At 42.2% G+C, this 17,406-nt stretch overlaps 1 protein-coding gene across 19 annotated transcripts in view; it reads left to right on the top strand.

Annotated features, from left to right (window-relative positions):
- ARHGEF12 (Rho guanine nucleotide exchange factor 12) overlaps positions 1–17,132 on the top strand; it is a 152,089-nt gene extending 134,957 nt beyond the window's left edge. For all 19 annotated transcript variants that reach the window (XM_072729528.1, XM_072729527.1, XM_072729531.1 and 16 more), the window contains 11 exons: positions 2,574–2,651; positions 3,962–4,037; positions 4,566–4,733; positions 5,582–5,669; positions 6,170–6,256; positions 6,391–6,470; positions 6,769–7,002; positions 9,475–9,942; positions 10,764–11,080; positions 12,138–12,207; positions 13,038–17,132. In XM_072729528.1, coding sequence (XP_072585629.1) covers positions 2,574–2,651; positions 3,962–4,037; positions 4,566–4,733; positions 5,582–5,669; positions 6,170–6,256; positions 6,391–6,470; positions 6,769–7,002; positions 9,475–9,942; positions 10,764–11,080; positions 12,138–12,207; positions 13,038–13,048 — 1,677 coding nt within the window. In that variant the 3' untranslated portion in view covers positions 13,049–17,132. The remainder of the gene's footprint in view (positions 1–2,573; positions 2,652–3,961; positions 4,038–4,565; positions 4,734–5,581; positions 5,670–6,169; positions 6,257–6,390; positions 6,471–6,768; positions 7,003–9,474; positions 9,943–10,763; positions 11,081–12,137; positions 12,208–13,037) is intronic.
- Positions 17,133–17,406: the final 274 nt, after the last annotated feature.

Raw genomic sequence — 17,406 nt, 5'->3', positions numbered from 1 at the left:
CCCCAGGTTTGTGGGAAAATGGAGAGAGTTCAGTTTGGAACGTCAAGTGAAGATATACAGTATGCAGTTGGCTCTATGGATCTACTTCTAAGAGGACTGTACCAAAGATAAAAATAATCAGATTGTGAGCATAAATAGAACTAATTTAATCCATGGACCGGGATATAGTTTCTTAGGAACTGAGTATGACAATAGCTCTGTTGATGAGGCTATAGGAAAACAGGAACTTCCAAATGTGTTGTTTGGAGTGTAAAATGATAAAATCCCAGAGGGCAGTTTGGCAATATGAACTTAAATTTAAAATGCACATATTCATACATCTACCCTTTGAACCAGCAATTTTATTCCTGGTAATCTACCCAGGAGGAATGAAGATCTGTGCCCACAGACTTGTATAAGAATGTTTCTAGCATAAACCGAATGAGGTATAGTCACAAACTAGGAGAATAAATTCCAGCAATAAAAAGGAATGAATTGCTGATACATACAACGTGGATGAATCCCACAAACATGATGCTGAGTGAAAAAGAGCAGACAAGAGTACATATATATAATTTTATTTATATGAACTTCTAGAACAGACTAATCTATGGTGGAAAAAAAGGTCAGAAAAGTGGTTGTCACTGGGGATATGGGGAGAGATATTCACTAGGTGTAGGTCTAAGAAGTGAGAGGAAACGTTCTGTGGTGAAGGTAATATTTTGTATCTTGACAGGAGTTTGATGGCACAGGTGCATGCATGTGTAAAAACTTGTGGAAAGGTACATTTAAAATATATGCATTTCAGTGCATGTAAATTTTACTTTGAAAAATAACTAAATATAGAACTCCTGTTAATGATATCCACACTAAAATGTTAAAAGTAAAGTGTGCTTACAACTGTTAAATTATTTTGAATTGTATTCAAAATATGTGGTGGATTGATGGATAGCTAGAGGAATGAACAGATGTGATAAAACAAATACAGTAAATATCAACAGGAATGTAAATGGTAGATCTATTGAGTGCTGACTATACACATTCAGACTTTTCTATGTACTTGGACATTCTTATAATCTTAGGGGAAAATGCACATATGCTTTGATCTCTAACAATTGTTTCTTTAGAAATTTATCTTATAAATTTCTGCCCTTACAGGGCAGCCCCGGTGGCTCAGCGGTTTAGCGCCGCCTTCAGTCCAGGGCCTGATCCTGGAGACCTGGGATCGAGTCCCACATGGGGCTCCCTGCATGGAGCCTGCTTCTCCCTCTGCCTGTGTCTCTGCCTCTCTCTCTCTCTCTCTCTCTCTCTCTCTGTATGTGTCTCTCATGAATAAAGTCTTTAAAAAAATTATCTTATAGATATATATACACACACATCTATAAAAATACATGTTTTAAGGACATTATATCACCGTATTTGTTATGGGAGAAGATTGGAAGTAACTTATATATCCATCAGTAAAGTGTAGTTAGATTAACTGTAGTTCATTCACAGAGCTGAATACCATAGAGCCATTCAAAAAGTGAGTTTTCTAAAAAAAATAAATAAATAAAGAGTTTTCTCTATATGTGCTAATGTGGAGCAGTCTCGAAGGTACATTGATGAGTGATACTAACAGATGTGTACATGATTATGCTACCATTTGAGTAGTATATATATTAACATATTATACTACCATGTCTTTTTAAAAGGATGCATATACACACACCATGTACAGAAATAAGCATACTTATATGTGCATATATTCTATTTGTTTAGAATTTTTCTCATAGGCTGCCTAAGAAATGGGTGTTAGGGATTGCTTTTTTAGAGAACATTGGGAGGGGATCCCTGGATGGCTCAGTGGTTTAGTGCCTGCCTTCGGCCCAGGGCGTGGTCCTGGAGTCCCAGGATCGAGTCCCACATCAGGCTCCCTGCATGGAGCCTGCTTCTCTCTCTGCCTGTGTCTCTGCCTCTCTTTCTGTGTGTGTCTCATGAATAAATAAATAAAATCTTAAAAAAAAAAATAAGAGAGAACATTGGGAGTGGGAGGCAAGAGGACAGGATTGGAGGGAGACTTCATTGTGTGCCTTATATTTTCACATTTTGTACCATGTACATGCTTACGTATTCGAAAAATAACCATAAGCTAGTTAGAGGTCAGTGAGTTTGAAAAGCAGATTGAGCAAGAACAGCCAAAAATTCCTAGACAACTAGGAATATGTGATATCTCCAAAGCCAGGGAAAAGGGATGTTTTAAGAAAGAATAAGCTGTGAGGCACCTGGGGTGGCATAGTTGGTTGAGTGGTCGACTCTTGGTTTCTGCTCAGGTCGTGATCTCAAGGTCCTAGGATTGAGCCTCTTGTCAGGCTCCATGCCCAGTGCAGAGTCTGCTTGAGCTTCTCTCTCCCTTTCTCTTTGCTCCTCCCACCTTGCACGCTCTCTCTCTCTCTCTCTCTCTCTCTCTCTCTCTCTCAAAGACCTGTCAGTGATGTCTGGTGTTGAAGAGAGCTCTGTAAAATGCGAGTGAAAAACATCCATTTGGCTTAGGAACAGGGAGGTTATTAATATCCAAAGCAGTGACCTTGGTTCCATCTTGTCTTAATTTTCAGCGACTAGAAGACTACCAGCGTCGCCTGGATACCTCCAATCTGAAGTTGTCAGAGTACCCAAATGTGGAAGAGCTCAGGGTGAGAGATAGTCTAATCATAATTTAAAAAAATAAAACAGTTTACTAAAGACCTGGCAGGTTATTAACATCTCAGAGGGGATAATCCGTCACCTGAAGTTCTTGTATCTTAGATTGTCTATATTTATGATTCTTTTCTTCCTTTTCAACATCTGATCTGTGTGAAGATGACTTAGCCTTTTACTAGAGGAATATTTTATGTAAAACTAACTTTTTGTAACAGGAGTTTGCTGGACACTTAATGAGCATCAATCATTTAATTTTATTGTGTTCTTATAGTTTGAATGAGAGTAGGGGTGTTCACTCTGGGACCTTAACAGATTATTGAGTAAAACAAGATAATTTTTTCATGAAGCTCTTCAAAAGCATGAGTGTTGAAACCATTATGGGAATGATAGTAAAAAATTTTGTAATTGCCATTTCTATTACGTGAGGCTTTTGTATTAAGGAACTGCTTAGGATTTTCTTTCTTGTGCTCTTTCAGCAGGGGGTTGGTTCCTTTGGCAAATTGTATTTGGTGGCTGGTAGACTAGACTTGTATCACAGATAGCAGCTTATCAAAAAGCACGCTTAATACGCTTAGCCTTCACTTCCAGAGGATGAGATTTTTCTAGAGCTACCTATACTAAGGGCTGATTCTCTTACTAAATTATTAATATTTAGGAGTGCCTGGGTGGCTCAGTCGGTTAAGTGTCCGACTCTCGATTTTCAGCTCAGGCCATGATCTCAGGGTCCCACATTGGGCTCCATGCTCAGCAGGGAGTGTGCTTGGAATTCTCTCTCTCCCTCTACCCTTCCCTCCCTTAAATGAATGAATGAATGAATGAATGAATGAATCTTTTGAAAATAAATTATTAATATTTAGAGCAAGATCAAGTACTACTTGGACTTTTTCATGAGTACTGTTCCTTAGAACTTTGTTTGGAACTAGAGCCTGGCACTCACAGGCCTCTTACAGATAGATAAACTGCATCATCCTCATCTAGTTATTCATAGAATAATTAGATGGGCTGCAAATCCAGTGGCTGAATGCTTGCAACTTCATTTTCATAAGCAATTATCATATATTTATTGTGAGACTTGGAAGGCAGTCCTCTGAATGTTTTTCAAGATACCTCTAATTTTTTAGGAAATTGTATGCAGCTTACTGTAACTTGATCTTTATTCCATGTTCAGCAGTTGGCAAATGCCAATAATGATAGTGAAGGTAAATGGTATCTTTTATATAAAGAATTTCTTGAAAAGAGACTCTATGGCATATCGTCTCAGAGCTTGGAAATAATTTGTGTGTAATTCTCTTTATTTTGGCAGAATTTGGATTTAACGAAAAGGAAGATGATTCATGAAGGGCCATTGGTCTGGAAGGTGAATCGAGATAAAACTATTGGTAGGTATCGTGTCTGTCAGTTTTGCGGAGAGTGGAGAAATTAAAGTTCCTTCGGGCCAAAGAGAAGAAACAACCGTTCACAGATTTTGGCGACAGCAGTGAGCAGTGCTGCCCTGTGTTATATTTGCAGATCTGCTTATGGTATTTCTTTATAGGTGAAGTACATTAAATGTTCACTGAGGGGGAAAAGCAGAAAAATTTGTCATGATTCAGTCATGTCTCCATCATTCTTGTATTCTAATGAGCTCTCTAATAAGCTTTCTTTAAACCACTCCATTTCAAACTATCTATGCTGAGGAATCATGGTAGCTTTTTTTTAATTTCTTGTCAGTCACCAACTGACGCTTTGCTGCGATACAATATAAAAATGAATTATTAAAAAATGAAACTAAAAAAGACAATAGTAAGTCAATTTTTAAAATGTATTAGCTTTAACAGAAATAAATTTTCTCTGTCAAATTGTTACAAAGTTTATAAAACACATCTCAGTTTCTGCACTAATCACCTTCTCTACATTTTGGTTTCCAGATCTATACACATTGCTGCTGGAAGACATTCTTGTATTGTTACAAAAGCAGGATGATAGACTGGTGTTAAGATGTCATAGTAAGATTCTGGCATCCACGGCTGACAGCAAACACACATTTAGCCCTGTCATTAAGTTGAATACAGTGTTGGTTCGACAAGTGGCAACAGGCAAGTATGTCCACAGAGTGACAGTAGCTTTCAGGTTCATCATAAAGTTGCATGAGATCCTTGGTATTGTTTAAACAGCCCAGCTGGTAGAGAGTTTCTGTTTCTTTATATTCTTAAACAAATGAAATGAAATTTGGTTACTGCTTAAAGAGTTTCTACCCCCAAATTCTTTGGGGTGCCTAGATTCTCTGAGCAATTTTCTGCTCTTGAAAATTTCCTGCATACCGCTTTAATCTTTAGTCCATGTTCACATCATTGACAGACTACCACGGAAGATGGTGAATTGAGGGATAATCCCAATGAAAAGACTTACATGAGAGTGGTATGCTTTTTGATTTGTGGTAAAAGAGCAAACAAAAACAGAGAGGTGGGTGTAGTTTGGGTTTTTTGAAATCAGTTTAAGTTAGCAAATTATACATTAACTGTAGTAACAGTGGGACCCCTTTTCAAACTTGTCAGTTCCATAGCGGCAAGATAAGCTGACGACCTCTTTTCTTCATCATTTACTAAATTTCATTAATTAACAATTTAGCAGCAGGGCAATTCAAAATAAATGCAAAAATGTCATAGTGTTGAGTAATTCAGATGTATGTACACCTCCTTGTTTCTGTGTGGAACCCGGGCTAGTTTTTAGGATCTTTGTTTTATTGGAGTATAACATAGACAATGTAACATATGATAAGTTACACAAATTTTAACTTTATAGCTTGATGAATTTTTACAAAGTGAGCACATTAACCTTTACCCAGATTAAGATGCAGAATAAACCAGGACCCGAGAAGTATCCTTCAAGGCTTCTGTAGGTCATATCCATGTTGTGAGAGTAATTTTTGTCTTGTTTCTTCCAGATAACAAAGCTTTATTTGTCATCTCCATGTCAGACAATGGAGCCCAGATTTATGAACTGGTGGCACAGACTGTTTCTGAAAAGACTGTGTATGTATTAGATATAGCTACCTTGCTCTAATAGTTTTTGTTATAGATATATAGAATATAACATTCTATAAACTTGGTTTTTGTAATACTTCGGGAACCAAAAACTATATTGAAAAAAGCACTTCCTCTATATTTTTTAAGAGATACTGTCTAAGAACGTGGTCCTCTCAAGATTGATGGCCCTTGTTTTAGTGCTATGCTATTGAAAGTATCTTTTCTAAAGAACAATTCTCAGAAGCGTCAAGCAAAGGTTTTTAATGCGTGCTGTATCCATAACATTGTTTGTTTAGGTTTTTCTTGAAGGTCCTGTGTTTTTTATCATCTCTACTTATGTTGCCAAAATAAAGACACTCTCTGGTGGAAATAGAGTTTTTTTGTTGGATTGGCTTGGTTTGGTTTCTGGTTTGTTTTTGTTATTATTTCTTTCTGAGTGTATATTTAAAGGGCATTTTTTTTTCCTTTCCCTTTTGGATTTTGGATCCTTTTCACACTTCCTGCAGCTGGCAAGACCTAATCTGTCGGATGGCTGCATCAGTGAAGGAACAGTCCGCAAAGCCAATCCCATTGCCACAGTCACCACCTTGCGAGTGAGTGTGCATTTGCGTTGTAGTAGGACTGACTCTGTGTTTTGATCAGGAAAGGAACGGATGATCCTTACCTTTCACTGCAGTGATGTTTGGGCATCTCTTGAAGCTGAAAGATTGTTTTCTTTCTTGTACAGAGGAGACAACGATGAAGAAGCAGCTCCAAAGTTAAAAGTGGAACATCATAGCATTTCAGTCCCTGGTTTGCAGAGTCCAGGTAAACTGATCCATTAGGTTTATCTGGAAGAATGTAGTCTATACATTACTTATTAAAATGCAAAGAAACTTTAAGTCTTTTGATTTATGCAGTTCTCGCATCAGCTATTTAACAAACCGCTTACGAGCCTCCTGTGTGCCATTTTAACACTGCTCTAAGTGCCGTGTATTTTACTTAACAGCCGATGATCTCTGTACTCACGTGGTTATTTTTTTTCTAAGTATTTCCTGAATGCTTCGTGTTAAAAGTTCAAAGTTTTGTTTAAGATCTATTCTACTTTTTCTGTTCCATTGAACAGACAGAGATTTGGGATTAGAGTCTCCCTTAATATCATCAAAACCTCAGTCTCATTCACTGGGTACCTCTGGGAAATCCGAGGTAGATGATCTGTTTGTGGCCGAGAGGCAGTTTGCTAAGGAGCAGCATACAGATGGGACTCTGCAGGAAGCTGGAGGAAGTTATCAGATCACAATCCCAGATCCACACTTGCCTGCCTCCGAAGAACGGTGGGCACTGGATGCACTAAGGAATTGTAAGTTTTATTCATAAGTTAACACAGATACTTAAGAAGTAGTGGGTTGTGTAATGTACTGTGCAGCCATTTAGGAAGAAACCAGAGAAGTGAAAACGCTGACTTTTCCCATAAAGAATTTTACCATCTAGTTGGGAAGATGATAGAAAACCTCCCACCTTTTTAAGTAATCAGTACATGTATGCCAGAATTGATTTGGTGGCAGTGACCAGAGAGGCAGGTGTCAGGACACAAGAAGGAGGTGATTATTGCCTTGAAGAGTAGGTAAGATTCAGATAGGTATGCAGAAAATATGCAGGTAAGAATAATGGTCGGACCAGAGCACAGAAGCCGGAGGCCATGAGGGTGCTCACATAACCAGAAGAGGCATGGGAGAGGAAGGGTAGAAAACAGGATGCAGAGGCCAGCCATTGTCAACCTTGACAACTACATTGAGTGCTCTGGATTTTAAGGATGGTACAGCACCTGGGGCACCTAGGGGGGCTCAGTCAGTCAAGCATCCAACTCTTGATTTTGGCTCAGGTCGTCATCTCAGGGTCATGAGATCGAGCCCTGCATCGGGCCTACACTGGACATAGAACCTGCTTAAGATTCTCTCTCCTTTTCTCTCTTTCTCCCCCCCCTCCACTCTGACCCATGCTCTCCCTCCCCCTCCCCTTCCCTCCTCCCTCTTCCTCTCTTCCCCTCCATGACACACACACCTGCATACTCACAAGATGGGTGGCCCTTGCCCTTGGCTACCCCCTCCCCTTCCCTCTCCAGCTGGCTGAAAATCACAAATGGGAGCCTGTCCCATCTCACAGGTGTACTGGTGGTGGGGAAAGGCTGAGTAGGGTTTCTCTAGCTGCAGAGAACCATTTGAAGTTTTTAAGCTAGGGTGTGACCAGTGAGAACAGATGGCTCTGGCTGAGAGGGTGGAAGGGTTGGAGTGAGAGGAGGCCAGGAAATCATGGCTAGGGTGAAGCCGCTGTAGTAGCCGGGGCTTGAGGCTAAAACGGTTTGGACTAGAACAGTATCAGAGGAATAAAAATAAAGTGGGGACAAATTGAACACCAATAAAAAATAAATTTATTATTAAAAATAAATAAATAAAGTGGGGAGTCAAGAAATACTTCAAACGATTGGTTTGGTTGGTATCAGGTCTAAGAAAAGGGCAGTATTTAGATAATTTCAGTGTTCTTGTCAGAAATCAGAGTCAGGAAGGACTACCACTGGCCACTGCTGCACTCTTCCCCCGCCTTTTTCTTTGTTTGCCAGAAACTATGGGCTCAGTGTTAAAACTGGCAGACTATTTAAGAGGAAGTAACAAGCAGGAAGTTTGAATCTTAAGACTAGAGCTTTGGCAAGAGGGTAGGGAAAGGATGGATTTGAGTGTCAGAGCCGTAGGAACGCATAGCATCTCTCAGGGAGTATTGGTAGAACCAAAGAACAGAGGGCTAATGTCCAGACCTGTGTGGAGACTGTTTGTCAAAAGAAACAGGAGATAGAAATTAAGCCAGAGTTAAAAGTACAGAATCGGTCACATTCTTTAAGATCTAATTTATTGTCAATTCTCCTGAATGAGCAGTCAGAATGATTTCTCAGAGTTTGACACTGTCGCAGTGACTCTGTCATTGGCTAAGTGGCCTCACAGCATACACTCGCCCATTTAAAATTAAGTCGCTTCTCTTCTTAACAGCCTAAGGAAGTTTCTCATCTGTGAGGTCATTTTTAAAAACTAAAAAAAATTTTCTTCTTAAAAAGTATACATGCTTTCAAGTCATTGAAAGTAAATTTTGTTTTCATTTGACAGATAGTATAAGCAGGGGGAGTGACAGGCAGAGGGAGAGGGAGAAGCAGGCTCCTTGCTCAGCAGGGAACTCGATCTCAGGACCTGAGATCATGACCTGAGCTAAAGGCAGACGTTTAGCCACGGAGCCACCCAGGAGCCCCTGAAAGTCGATCTTACTACAGGGCAGCTTTATTTTCTTCACCACTTAAGGATTCCATGGATTATTATAAATGATAAAATAAATGTTCTGTGTGTCTAATAAATTGGAAAAAATAACACCTGTGTTATATACTGTCTGCTTCTGGAAAAAGCAAACTTTTTCAGGGCTTCTTTTCTAGCATAACACAGCTTTTTAACATCCTTTTAAGAAGTTCCTTAAGGGTATCATTCAGGTTACCTGGAGGAAAAAAAAAAAGAGAGAGGCAGGCCTGGTATTGGTTATTTAGGAGTGCCGCCTCATTCAGAAGGCTTACATCTTTCCAAGTCTCGTTTAATATTAAATCTGCTCTCAATAGCACTTTATTTCAGTTTTCAATGCAAAACCAAGAAATGATTGTACGAAATTAATATTTCGACTTTGTGTTACTAAAAGGTACTTACTTTTAGAAATAATGGATAATTCCTCAAACTAATTTAGTCCTGGCAGTCTGCGGGTGCTGTTGTGAATGTGATTTTTTTCCTCTCCCTTCCTAAATCTTCAGTGGGCTTGCTGAAGCAGTTGCTCGTCCAACAGCTGGGTTTGACCGAGAAGAGTGCTCAGGAAGACTGGCCGCATTTCCCGAGATACAGGACGGCGTCTTCAGGGGTGCAGACAGACAGTGGAACCCAGAACTCTGAAAACAGTAAGGCCTATCCTCCTGGTGAAGGACAGATGCCCTTTAGAACTGGAACTGGTGACATTTCAACTTGTTACAGTCCACGGACTTCCACTGAATCTTCTGCTCCACGGGATTCAGTGGTCCTGGCATTCCAAGAGAGCCAGGCAAGTAACATTTTAGTAATGGACCACATGATTATGACCCCAGAGATGCCTCCTGCAGAGCCAGAAGGGAGTCTTGATGAGAGTGGAGAGCACTTTTTTGATGCCCGTGAAGCACATAGTGATGATAATCCATCAGAAGGTGATGGAGCAGTTAAGAAGGAAGAGGATGTTAATTTGCGCATCTCAGGCAAGTTTCTTTCAGTCAAACTTTGATTTTGATGGTTATTAGCTAAGTGATGTGCTAAGATGGATGTTGTTTGGGTACCCACGTGTCATCCTTTGTGTGTATGTGTATGTGTAGGGTTTATTCTTTGACGCAGTAAATAATTACTGAATCTGCTCAGTGCCAGACCCCATCCTGAGTGCTGGGAAATACGGCATCAAGTAAAACAAAGAAAAAAATCCACTGTCCTTGTGAAGCTTAAGTACTGGTGAGGGAACAGTCATGGTAAATAAGTAAACACATGTCAGAGGAATTAGGAGGGCACATAAGTCAGACCCAGGGGCAGACAGGGCGATCAGGGAAGAGGGCCTCAGTGAGGTAGCATGGGAGCAAGAGCCACCTGGGGAGTGAGGGAAGAAGCTGTGTGGTGTGCGGGAGCAGGGGGGTCCAGCAGAGAACCAGGGCACCCAGGCTGCCAGCAGGTGCTTGGTGGTGAGGGCATGCAGGGGTGAGGGGGGAAGATGGTGGGAGGTGAGGCATGAGAGCCCTGTGGCCGGGGAAGTGGTGGCAGGATCATACGGGGACTTGGTAGTTTCCAGGTTGTAACTTTTAAGATGCTCACTAATGTGAAATTATTCGGAAATTATATGAAAGTTTGCAAAGTTTAGCTTCCACCTGAAGTGAGAAGACTCTGCTGTACTTAAAACTGAACCTGGGAAGTGGGGAATTGATGGCTTTCCTCCATCTTTAACGGCTTTTAAGGTTGTCAGCATATCACCTCATCTCTCTTTTTTGATGTGAGGATGACAGCACGAAGCTCATCAAGCTGTTGTGTCTGTCAACAGGAAACTATTTGATTCTTGATGGCTATGAAGCGGTGCAGGAGAGCTCCACGGACGAGGAGGTTGCTTCCTCGCTTCCCCCGCCGCCCACGGCAGGCATCCCCGCCATGGACTGTGCCCGCCCACAGCAGCACTCTCCCCAGCATGCCCATTCCGATGGGGCGGCTTCACCGTTCACCCCAGAATTCCTGGTCCAGCAGCGCTGGGGAGCTATGGAGGATTCCTGTTTTGAGATCCAGAGCCCCCCCTCTTGTGCAGACTCACAAAGCCAGATCATGGAGTACATTCGTAAGATCGAGGCTGACCTAGAACACCTAAAGGTACCTCAGACCTCAGCATCCTCGTGGCTTGGGTAAAGAAACAGAGAGGAGGGAGGTAGAGGACAGTCAAAATGCTGATGCCGGTGAGCTTGTTCAGGTTCTAGATTTGCTGTTCTCCTTGACCATTACCCATAAGTAGCCTTGGATAGAAAGCCAAGAACAGTATGGTTCAACTGGTTGCAGGTCACAAGAACAGAAACACTGTAGCTCTGTAGACTGCCTGCGTGTGTGGGTTTCTCCGTGTAAGAACCCAAGTATATTTGGGATGATTGGCTGGCCTCTGTGAGAAAACGTGAACAGCAAGCCAGTGGCATGGGCAGGGCTCGTGTCTCCTCTAGAAAATGCTTTCACTTACAAATTATCTATGAATTGTTAGGGCGATACAGGTAGTTTCCCAGACACTCTAACACACAGAAATTGGCTCCAGGGGCCCCTGTGATCTGGAGATCGGCGCACGAAAGGATTTTTGTGAATTGGAGTTGAAGTTGTCACTGTACAGGCCACTATTTCAAAGCTGACTTATGTGGTGATTTCTGAGAAAAGGACTTAAAGTTTGTCATCGGTAGACACAGCTGCCAGCACCTAAACATTTTTTTCATGACTTGGTTTAGTTAGAGGCTTAGGGACAACATTAAAAGTGTTCTTAGAAGCCTTTGAGCTGAAGAATGGTCTCCCTTAGTTTTTCTTTTAGCTTCATGTGATAGGTTTTCCCTTCTTCATGTGATTATAAGGAGTGTCATCCAAGGGCAGACGAGGTATCTAGAAGGCCATCGTGGGCCGGCTGGCTCTAATGCAGCTCCTGTCCCCCGTGGGGCCGTCTTCAGGGTGCCTCCGGGGGTGGGGGAATCATCTTTAACCTGAAGAAGTTATAGGTTACTCAAGGGAGAGACAGGTAAAAGGAATGCGGTTCACTTTTCTTCCTCACTAACAAAATCTTTAACAACATTAATGTTGAAATCTAGAAGCATGTACCGGCAATATGAAAAGGTTTCTTCCCTGTTTTCATAAAGGAGAATTATGATGTTCAAATGAGAACTCCTTGGTTTTTATCTTACAGAAGGTGGAAGAGAGTTACAGCATTCTTTGCCAAAGGCTGGCTGGATCAGCCCTCACAGACAAGCACTCAGGTATGTGAAAATCGTGGATTCCAGACTCTAGAATCATTCTGCCAACAGTACGTCCAACAGAATGATTTATTATTCTTTAAAGTGGAAACCTTCTGAGATTCCATTTCTTTCCTGTCTTTAAAAAACCACTTGTTTCCAAACATCATATATCAAGCAGAGGCTGTTGTTTGCTGACTCTGCTCTTCCTTTTCTAAGAGGAGCCGTGGTTGTTAGTTCTTGTGCCGTCCTCCCCGGGCCCCTGGCTCCCCACTCCTCCCCTCTACCCACCCCTCTCCTCTACCCACCCCAGGCTTTACTTCACCTTTGCAAAAGCAGAAAACAGGGCAGGGGTAAGCCTGATAAATCCTAGATCCCTGAGACCTTGCCAGTGCTGCCGAGGGAGGCTCTGGGCCCGCCAAGCCTTACTGGACATGGGTATCTGTCCTAACAGTGAGAGCGCCGTCTCCCCGTGATGGCAAATGGATCTGTGCTCAGTGCAGCAATTTGTACTCTGTTGTTGGCTCACATGGTTTTGAATGAGTGAATGAGGCCTTTCTTTTTTTTTTTTTTTTCAAGATTTTATTTATTTACTCACGAGAGACACAGAGAGAGGCAGAGACATAGGCAGAGGGAGAGGCAAGCTTCCTGCAGGGAGCCCAATGCAGAACTCGATCCCAGGACCCCGGGATCACGACCTGAGCCAAAGGCAGATGCTCAACCACTGAGCCACCCAGGCGCCCCTTGAATGAGGCCTTTCTAATCCAGAAAGACACAACGAGCCCCACAGGTGCCTAGGTATTCTCTATTAGTCTGTTCTTAATTTGATCTCTGCCTATCATTATTCTTCCCAGATAAGAGTTAGAACCACGTGTCCTGGAGGTGACTGAAGGTTGTTGGACTCTGAGCACCGGCCTTGTATCACCCATCCTGGCTGCAGCGTGGACGCAGAGAGAGTGTGTGACGGAGGGTCTGCCTGTGAACCCCCCACCCCAGGGGTCGCCGCGTGCCTGGGCGCCCAGAGCGGGACTAGTTCTTCCAAGTCCGGCAGCTGCACTAGCCTGTCAGTGAGGGAGCCTTGACTCTCTCGCTCTGCGCTCCTCACCATCGGAAATTCATTTTGATTCAGAACAAAAACCAAATGTATAGAGCTTTGGGTGTAGGATATGAAATTTTACTTAGACTTAAGAAGAAGAGAAAAATCAGATGTATTTATTTGACTTCATTCCGTATTTGAAAGCACATTTTAATTTTTATTTTGCCATGTTTTGTTTTAATTGAGTAGTGAGAGTTTTAGCCCTTTGTATTTAGGACACCCAAGGGTCAGTTGCTCCTGAAGCCAAGAGTTCCGGATGAGGTATTGGGAGGCTGGGTAGAGAGGTGGAGAGAGGGTAAGCCGGGGGAGGGAGGAGCATCCAGCCTTCACTGAAGTCTGTCCCGTGGCCCCTGCTGTCCGGTAGGCGTCTTCGTTGAGGAGCACCTCCTTGAAGGCACAGCATGCCCGTGGTTCCTGTGCACAGAGGACTCAAGCTGTGTGCTGCTCAGGTGGGCAGAGTTAGGTGGGCTTCCTCCCACCTGAGGCAAGCACCTCTTCTCTGTAGCTGGGCTCCACCTGCAATTAACAGAAATCCTCAATGTACTAAATAGCAGGCACTTGAAAATGGGTGTGTTTTCTTCTTTTGTCTTCTTTTCTATCGAGGGGAGGGACTTGGGAGGGGGAGGAAAGCAAATTTTATTTTCTTGGCTATAAATTTGTTATTCTTGGTATTGTTTCATTTTTATGATGATACATTAGACTTCGGCACTTGTGGAAAATTATCCCTGCAGATTGAGCAGGAAGGAAGAAAACAAACAAAGATGCTTCAACTGGTGGCAGGGGTGGGGGCTGCTGAGGAGGGGTGGGTTGGGAGCGGGGGCAAGAGTCTAGGAAGGTTATCTAACGGAATCACTACTGAGTTGAACCATGGCTCTCATTAGCCACGGGTACTGCTGAATAGAAGGCCAGTAAAATTTTAGTACCTGGAGGTTTAACTCGAATATTAATTTTGCACTGATGGTGCCAAAGGGCTCTTTGAGTTAAAAGGAGAGCCATGCGTGGAGCGGAGAGAGAGGTGGTGGAGAAGGCAGGGCTGCTCAAACCAGCTCCAGAAGCACTTCCTCTGACTTCGCTGCCGGAGCTTTCTCCACACTGGTGCGTGACCTTACAAATTGCAGACCAGAACATACACTGGAAACTGTGGGCAAGGGGTTGCTGGCTGGCTGCTCTAGAGTGACTTGTAGAATGGGCAGCACCCTGCAGGGGACAGATGTTTCAGAATCGTAACTGGAGAACTCCGTCAGTTACGTTGGCTTTCTGTGGTTTTCCTTGTGCATCGGGTATACACGTCTTGGAGTATTTTTGCCAACTAAAACGAAATCATTGGTCAAATCTTCCAGTTCTGTTAATACGCAACGCGTGTTCCTCCACTGCTCACACCTTTCAGTAGTGCCCTCTGAACCCTGTGGGTAATCGGGATGTGACTTTCCTCTTCCCCGGCACTCTCATCGCAAGTCATGATGATTCCCTACTCCTCCTGTAAACACCACTACGACTTAACAAGCTCATCTCTGTCCACATTCCTATTTCCTGCCTTTTCAAGCCTGACCTGTGTTTTTAAGTAGACCAACTTGGACCATTCGTTGGACCTCATCTATAAATTAGACTGATATTTTGAGTTGCAGGCCCAGTATGAACGAAATCAGAATTGGGTGTAAACATTTTAGAAGCAGAAGCAGAAGCTAGTAAGACAAGCTTGGGACTTGACTTTCCATATCTCGTAAGAGAAGCAGGTAGAAACCGAATGGTTAGGTGGGGCTGGAAACGGGGTAGTCACTCCCAACTCACAGGGTGATACGCCTATGGCCCCCTGACACCAGCGTCATCATCCGCGGGCATTTAATCAGGAGCAAGGTAAACAATAGAACTTTCACCCTAAGTTCAAACAGCACAGGGTAAGTTCATGTAATTCTTCGGCCCTTGTTTAAGGAACGTTTAGGTTTCTCTTCCAGCTCCGCCAGTATCTTGTCCTTAACAACGATCTGCTTGTCTTCTCCTGCAGTTTTCCCCTCTCCTTGGAACCGGGCTAACTGGAAAAATGCTTTGACCATAGCTCTAGTACCTCCAAATAAATTTATATCTGGATTTTTAAATGAAGCCCCAAAGCAAAGTCTTAAGTCTGAAAAGATACTAATTTTTGAGTGTTCTTTTTGTCCTACCAACCTAACTTCTCCCCTCCTCCTTCCCAGCCCCGCCTTTTCTTTTCGGCCTTTAGAATCACATGCACTCTGCTCTGATACCATATCTGCCTTTCAGGATGATGGAATTAGATAGTCGCCCTGGGTTTTGAGTGACAGTGATCACCATCAAAGCTGTTTTCTCAAAGTTAACTGGAGGAGAAGCTGGATCCAAGCGTGGTGAACAAAGCAACCTCCCCAGAGCAGGAGAGCTGGGTTTTAGCCACTGAAGTGACCTGCTGTGACCCTGTGCTCTCTTCTGGGGGCCTAATGGCTATTAAGTGGCAAATTACGTTTAGAGTGTCTCCTTCCTTTTCAGAGAACAGAGTTAATCAAGGCAAATCAGCAAGCCCCCAAAGTGCTATAATTTAAAATCATGATTACAGCCCTAGAAGCCATATATTTTGCATACTTTAAAATCAGCTAACTTGGACTGCTTGAGTTCTTTCGGCTTTTAGGACCTAACTGAAACCATTTACTATACTGTACCATAAGAAGGTGCATTTCATTACCTTTATGGCTTCCCATTCCCCAAAACAACTTCTGACTACTGTTAGAGAGGATGTGTCTCTTTATTTTAATTTTTTTGTAAAGATTTTCTTTTGAAGTAATCTCAATACCCAACGAGGAGCTCAAACTCATAACCTCAAGATCAGGAGTCACATGCTTTACAGACTGAGCCAGCCAGGTGCCCCAAGATAAAAGTTTTTTTTGGAGGAGAGAGGGGGAATCTAATGTGAAAAGTTTTTTTTTTCCCCTTCTTTTTAGAAGCTAAAGAAAATAATTATGCTTCCATTGAGTTGTCTTTTACTTACTTTTTTCTTTTTCTTTTTTTTTTGGTGATGCTGGTAAATTTGGTGTATTACCTGGAGCTTCTATATTTCAAACTGGAAACTGTCTTCTCTGAAGGTGGTATATGATGTTATTTTGAGCTACTAGAACTTTGGTCAATCTTTCCTTCCCTGTATGTCACAGAGAGCATCACTGAGAAGTGTGTACAGAGGACCTCAAGATAGAAAATTGGCAGGACCTTCTAGTCCTCTTTCTGCTGGCTAGTTTTTTCGCCTCTACTGTTATAGTCTTTGTTTGATAAACCATGTTTTCTTCTGACAGGTCCACGCCTTTTCAGTGATCTGCAAAATTGTTCTTTCTTCAAGAAAGGAGTTTCTTTTGCCTCGTTCCTTACACCTTCCCCACTGGTACTGATGGTTTTGATAATAAATTGGTAGAAAAAAAAATGTACCTCGTAGAAGGAAGCCCTGTCTGCCATTTCCGGGTGCCAATGGCTAAGCAGATGTCCTGCAAAAGTGATAACTGTAATGTGCACACTATTGGTTATTTTTAATAAGCCTCTTCCTACTAGAACATTTTATTTTCCTTGTTCACCATACAATCATGTACTCTTTAACAGAAATTACTTTTAAAAAAATCTGGAACTATCTTTAAAAAAAAAACTTTATTAATAATCATGTATTTTTACTGATCACATTTTGAAATGCCTAAAAGACTTTATTGTTCTAATTATCCAGATGTACCTTTGTAAAATAGCTCTTTTATGAATTAGCTGATAAGACTATGTTTCTGGAACAAAATATTGGTCATCTAAAAACTTTCTGTTTTCTGGGGTCTGGGAAAATAGAAAATGAAAGTTCAAATATTAAATATGCTTAAAATAACTAAGGATGTGACTTTTTATTTATATTCTTCTTGCTCTGTCTTATACAAGTTACATTAGAAAAGCTTAGGCACCAGCACTTGGGTAGCTCAGCAGTTGAGCATCTGCCTTCGGCTCAGGTCGGGATCCCGGGGTCCTGGGATCGAGTCCTGCATCGGGCTTCCTACGGGGACCCTGCTTCTCCCCCTGCCTGTGTCTCTGTCTCTCTGTGTGTCTCATGAATAAATAAAATCTTTGAAACGAAAGAAAGCTTAGGCACCAAGGAGGCCTTGATT

This window comes from Vulpes vulpes, chromosome 12 (assembly GCF_048418805.1).
Source record: "Vulpes vulpes isolate BD-2025 chromosome 12, VulVul3, whole genome shotgun sequence".
NCBI lineage: Eukaryota > Metazoa > Chordata > Mammalia > Carnivora > Canidae > Vulpes > Vulpes vulpes.
The sequence above is the reverse complement of the archived record's forward strand: the minus strand, read 5'-3'. Positions and strand labels throughout refer to the sequence as shown.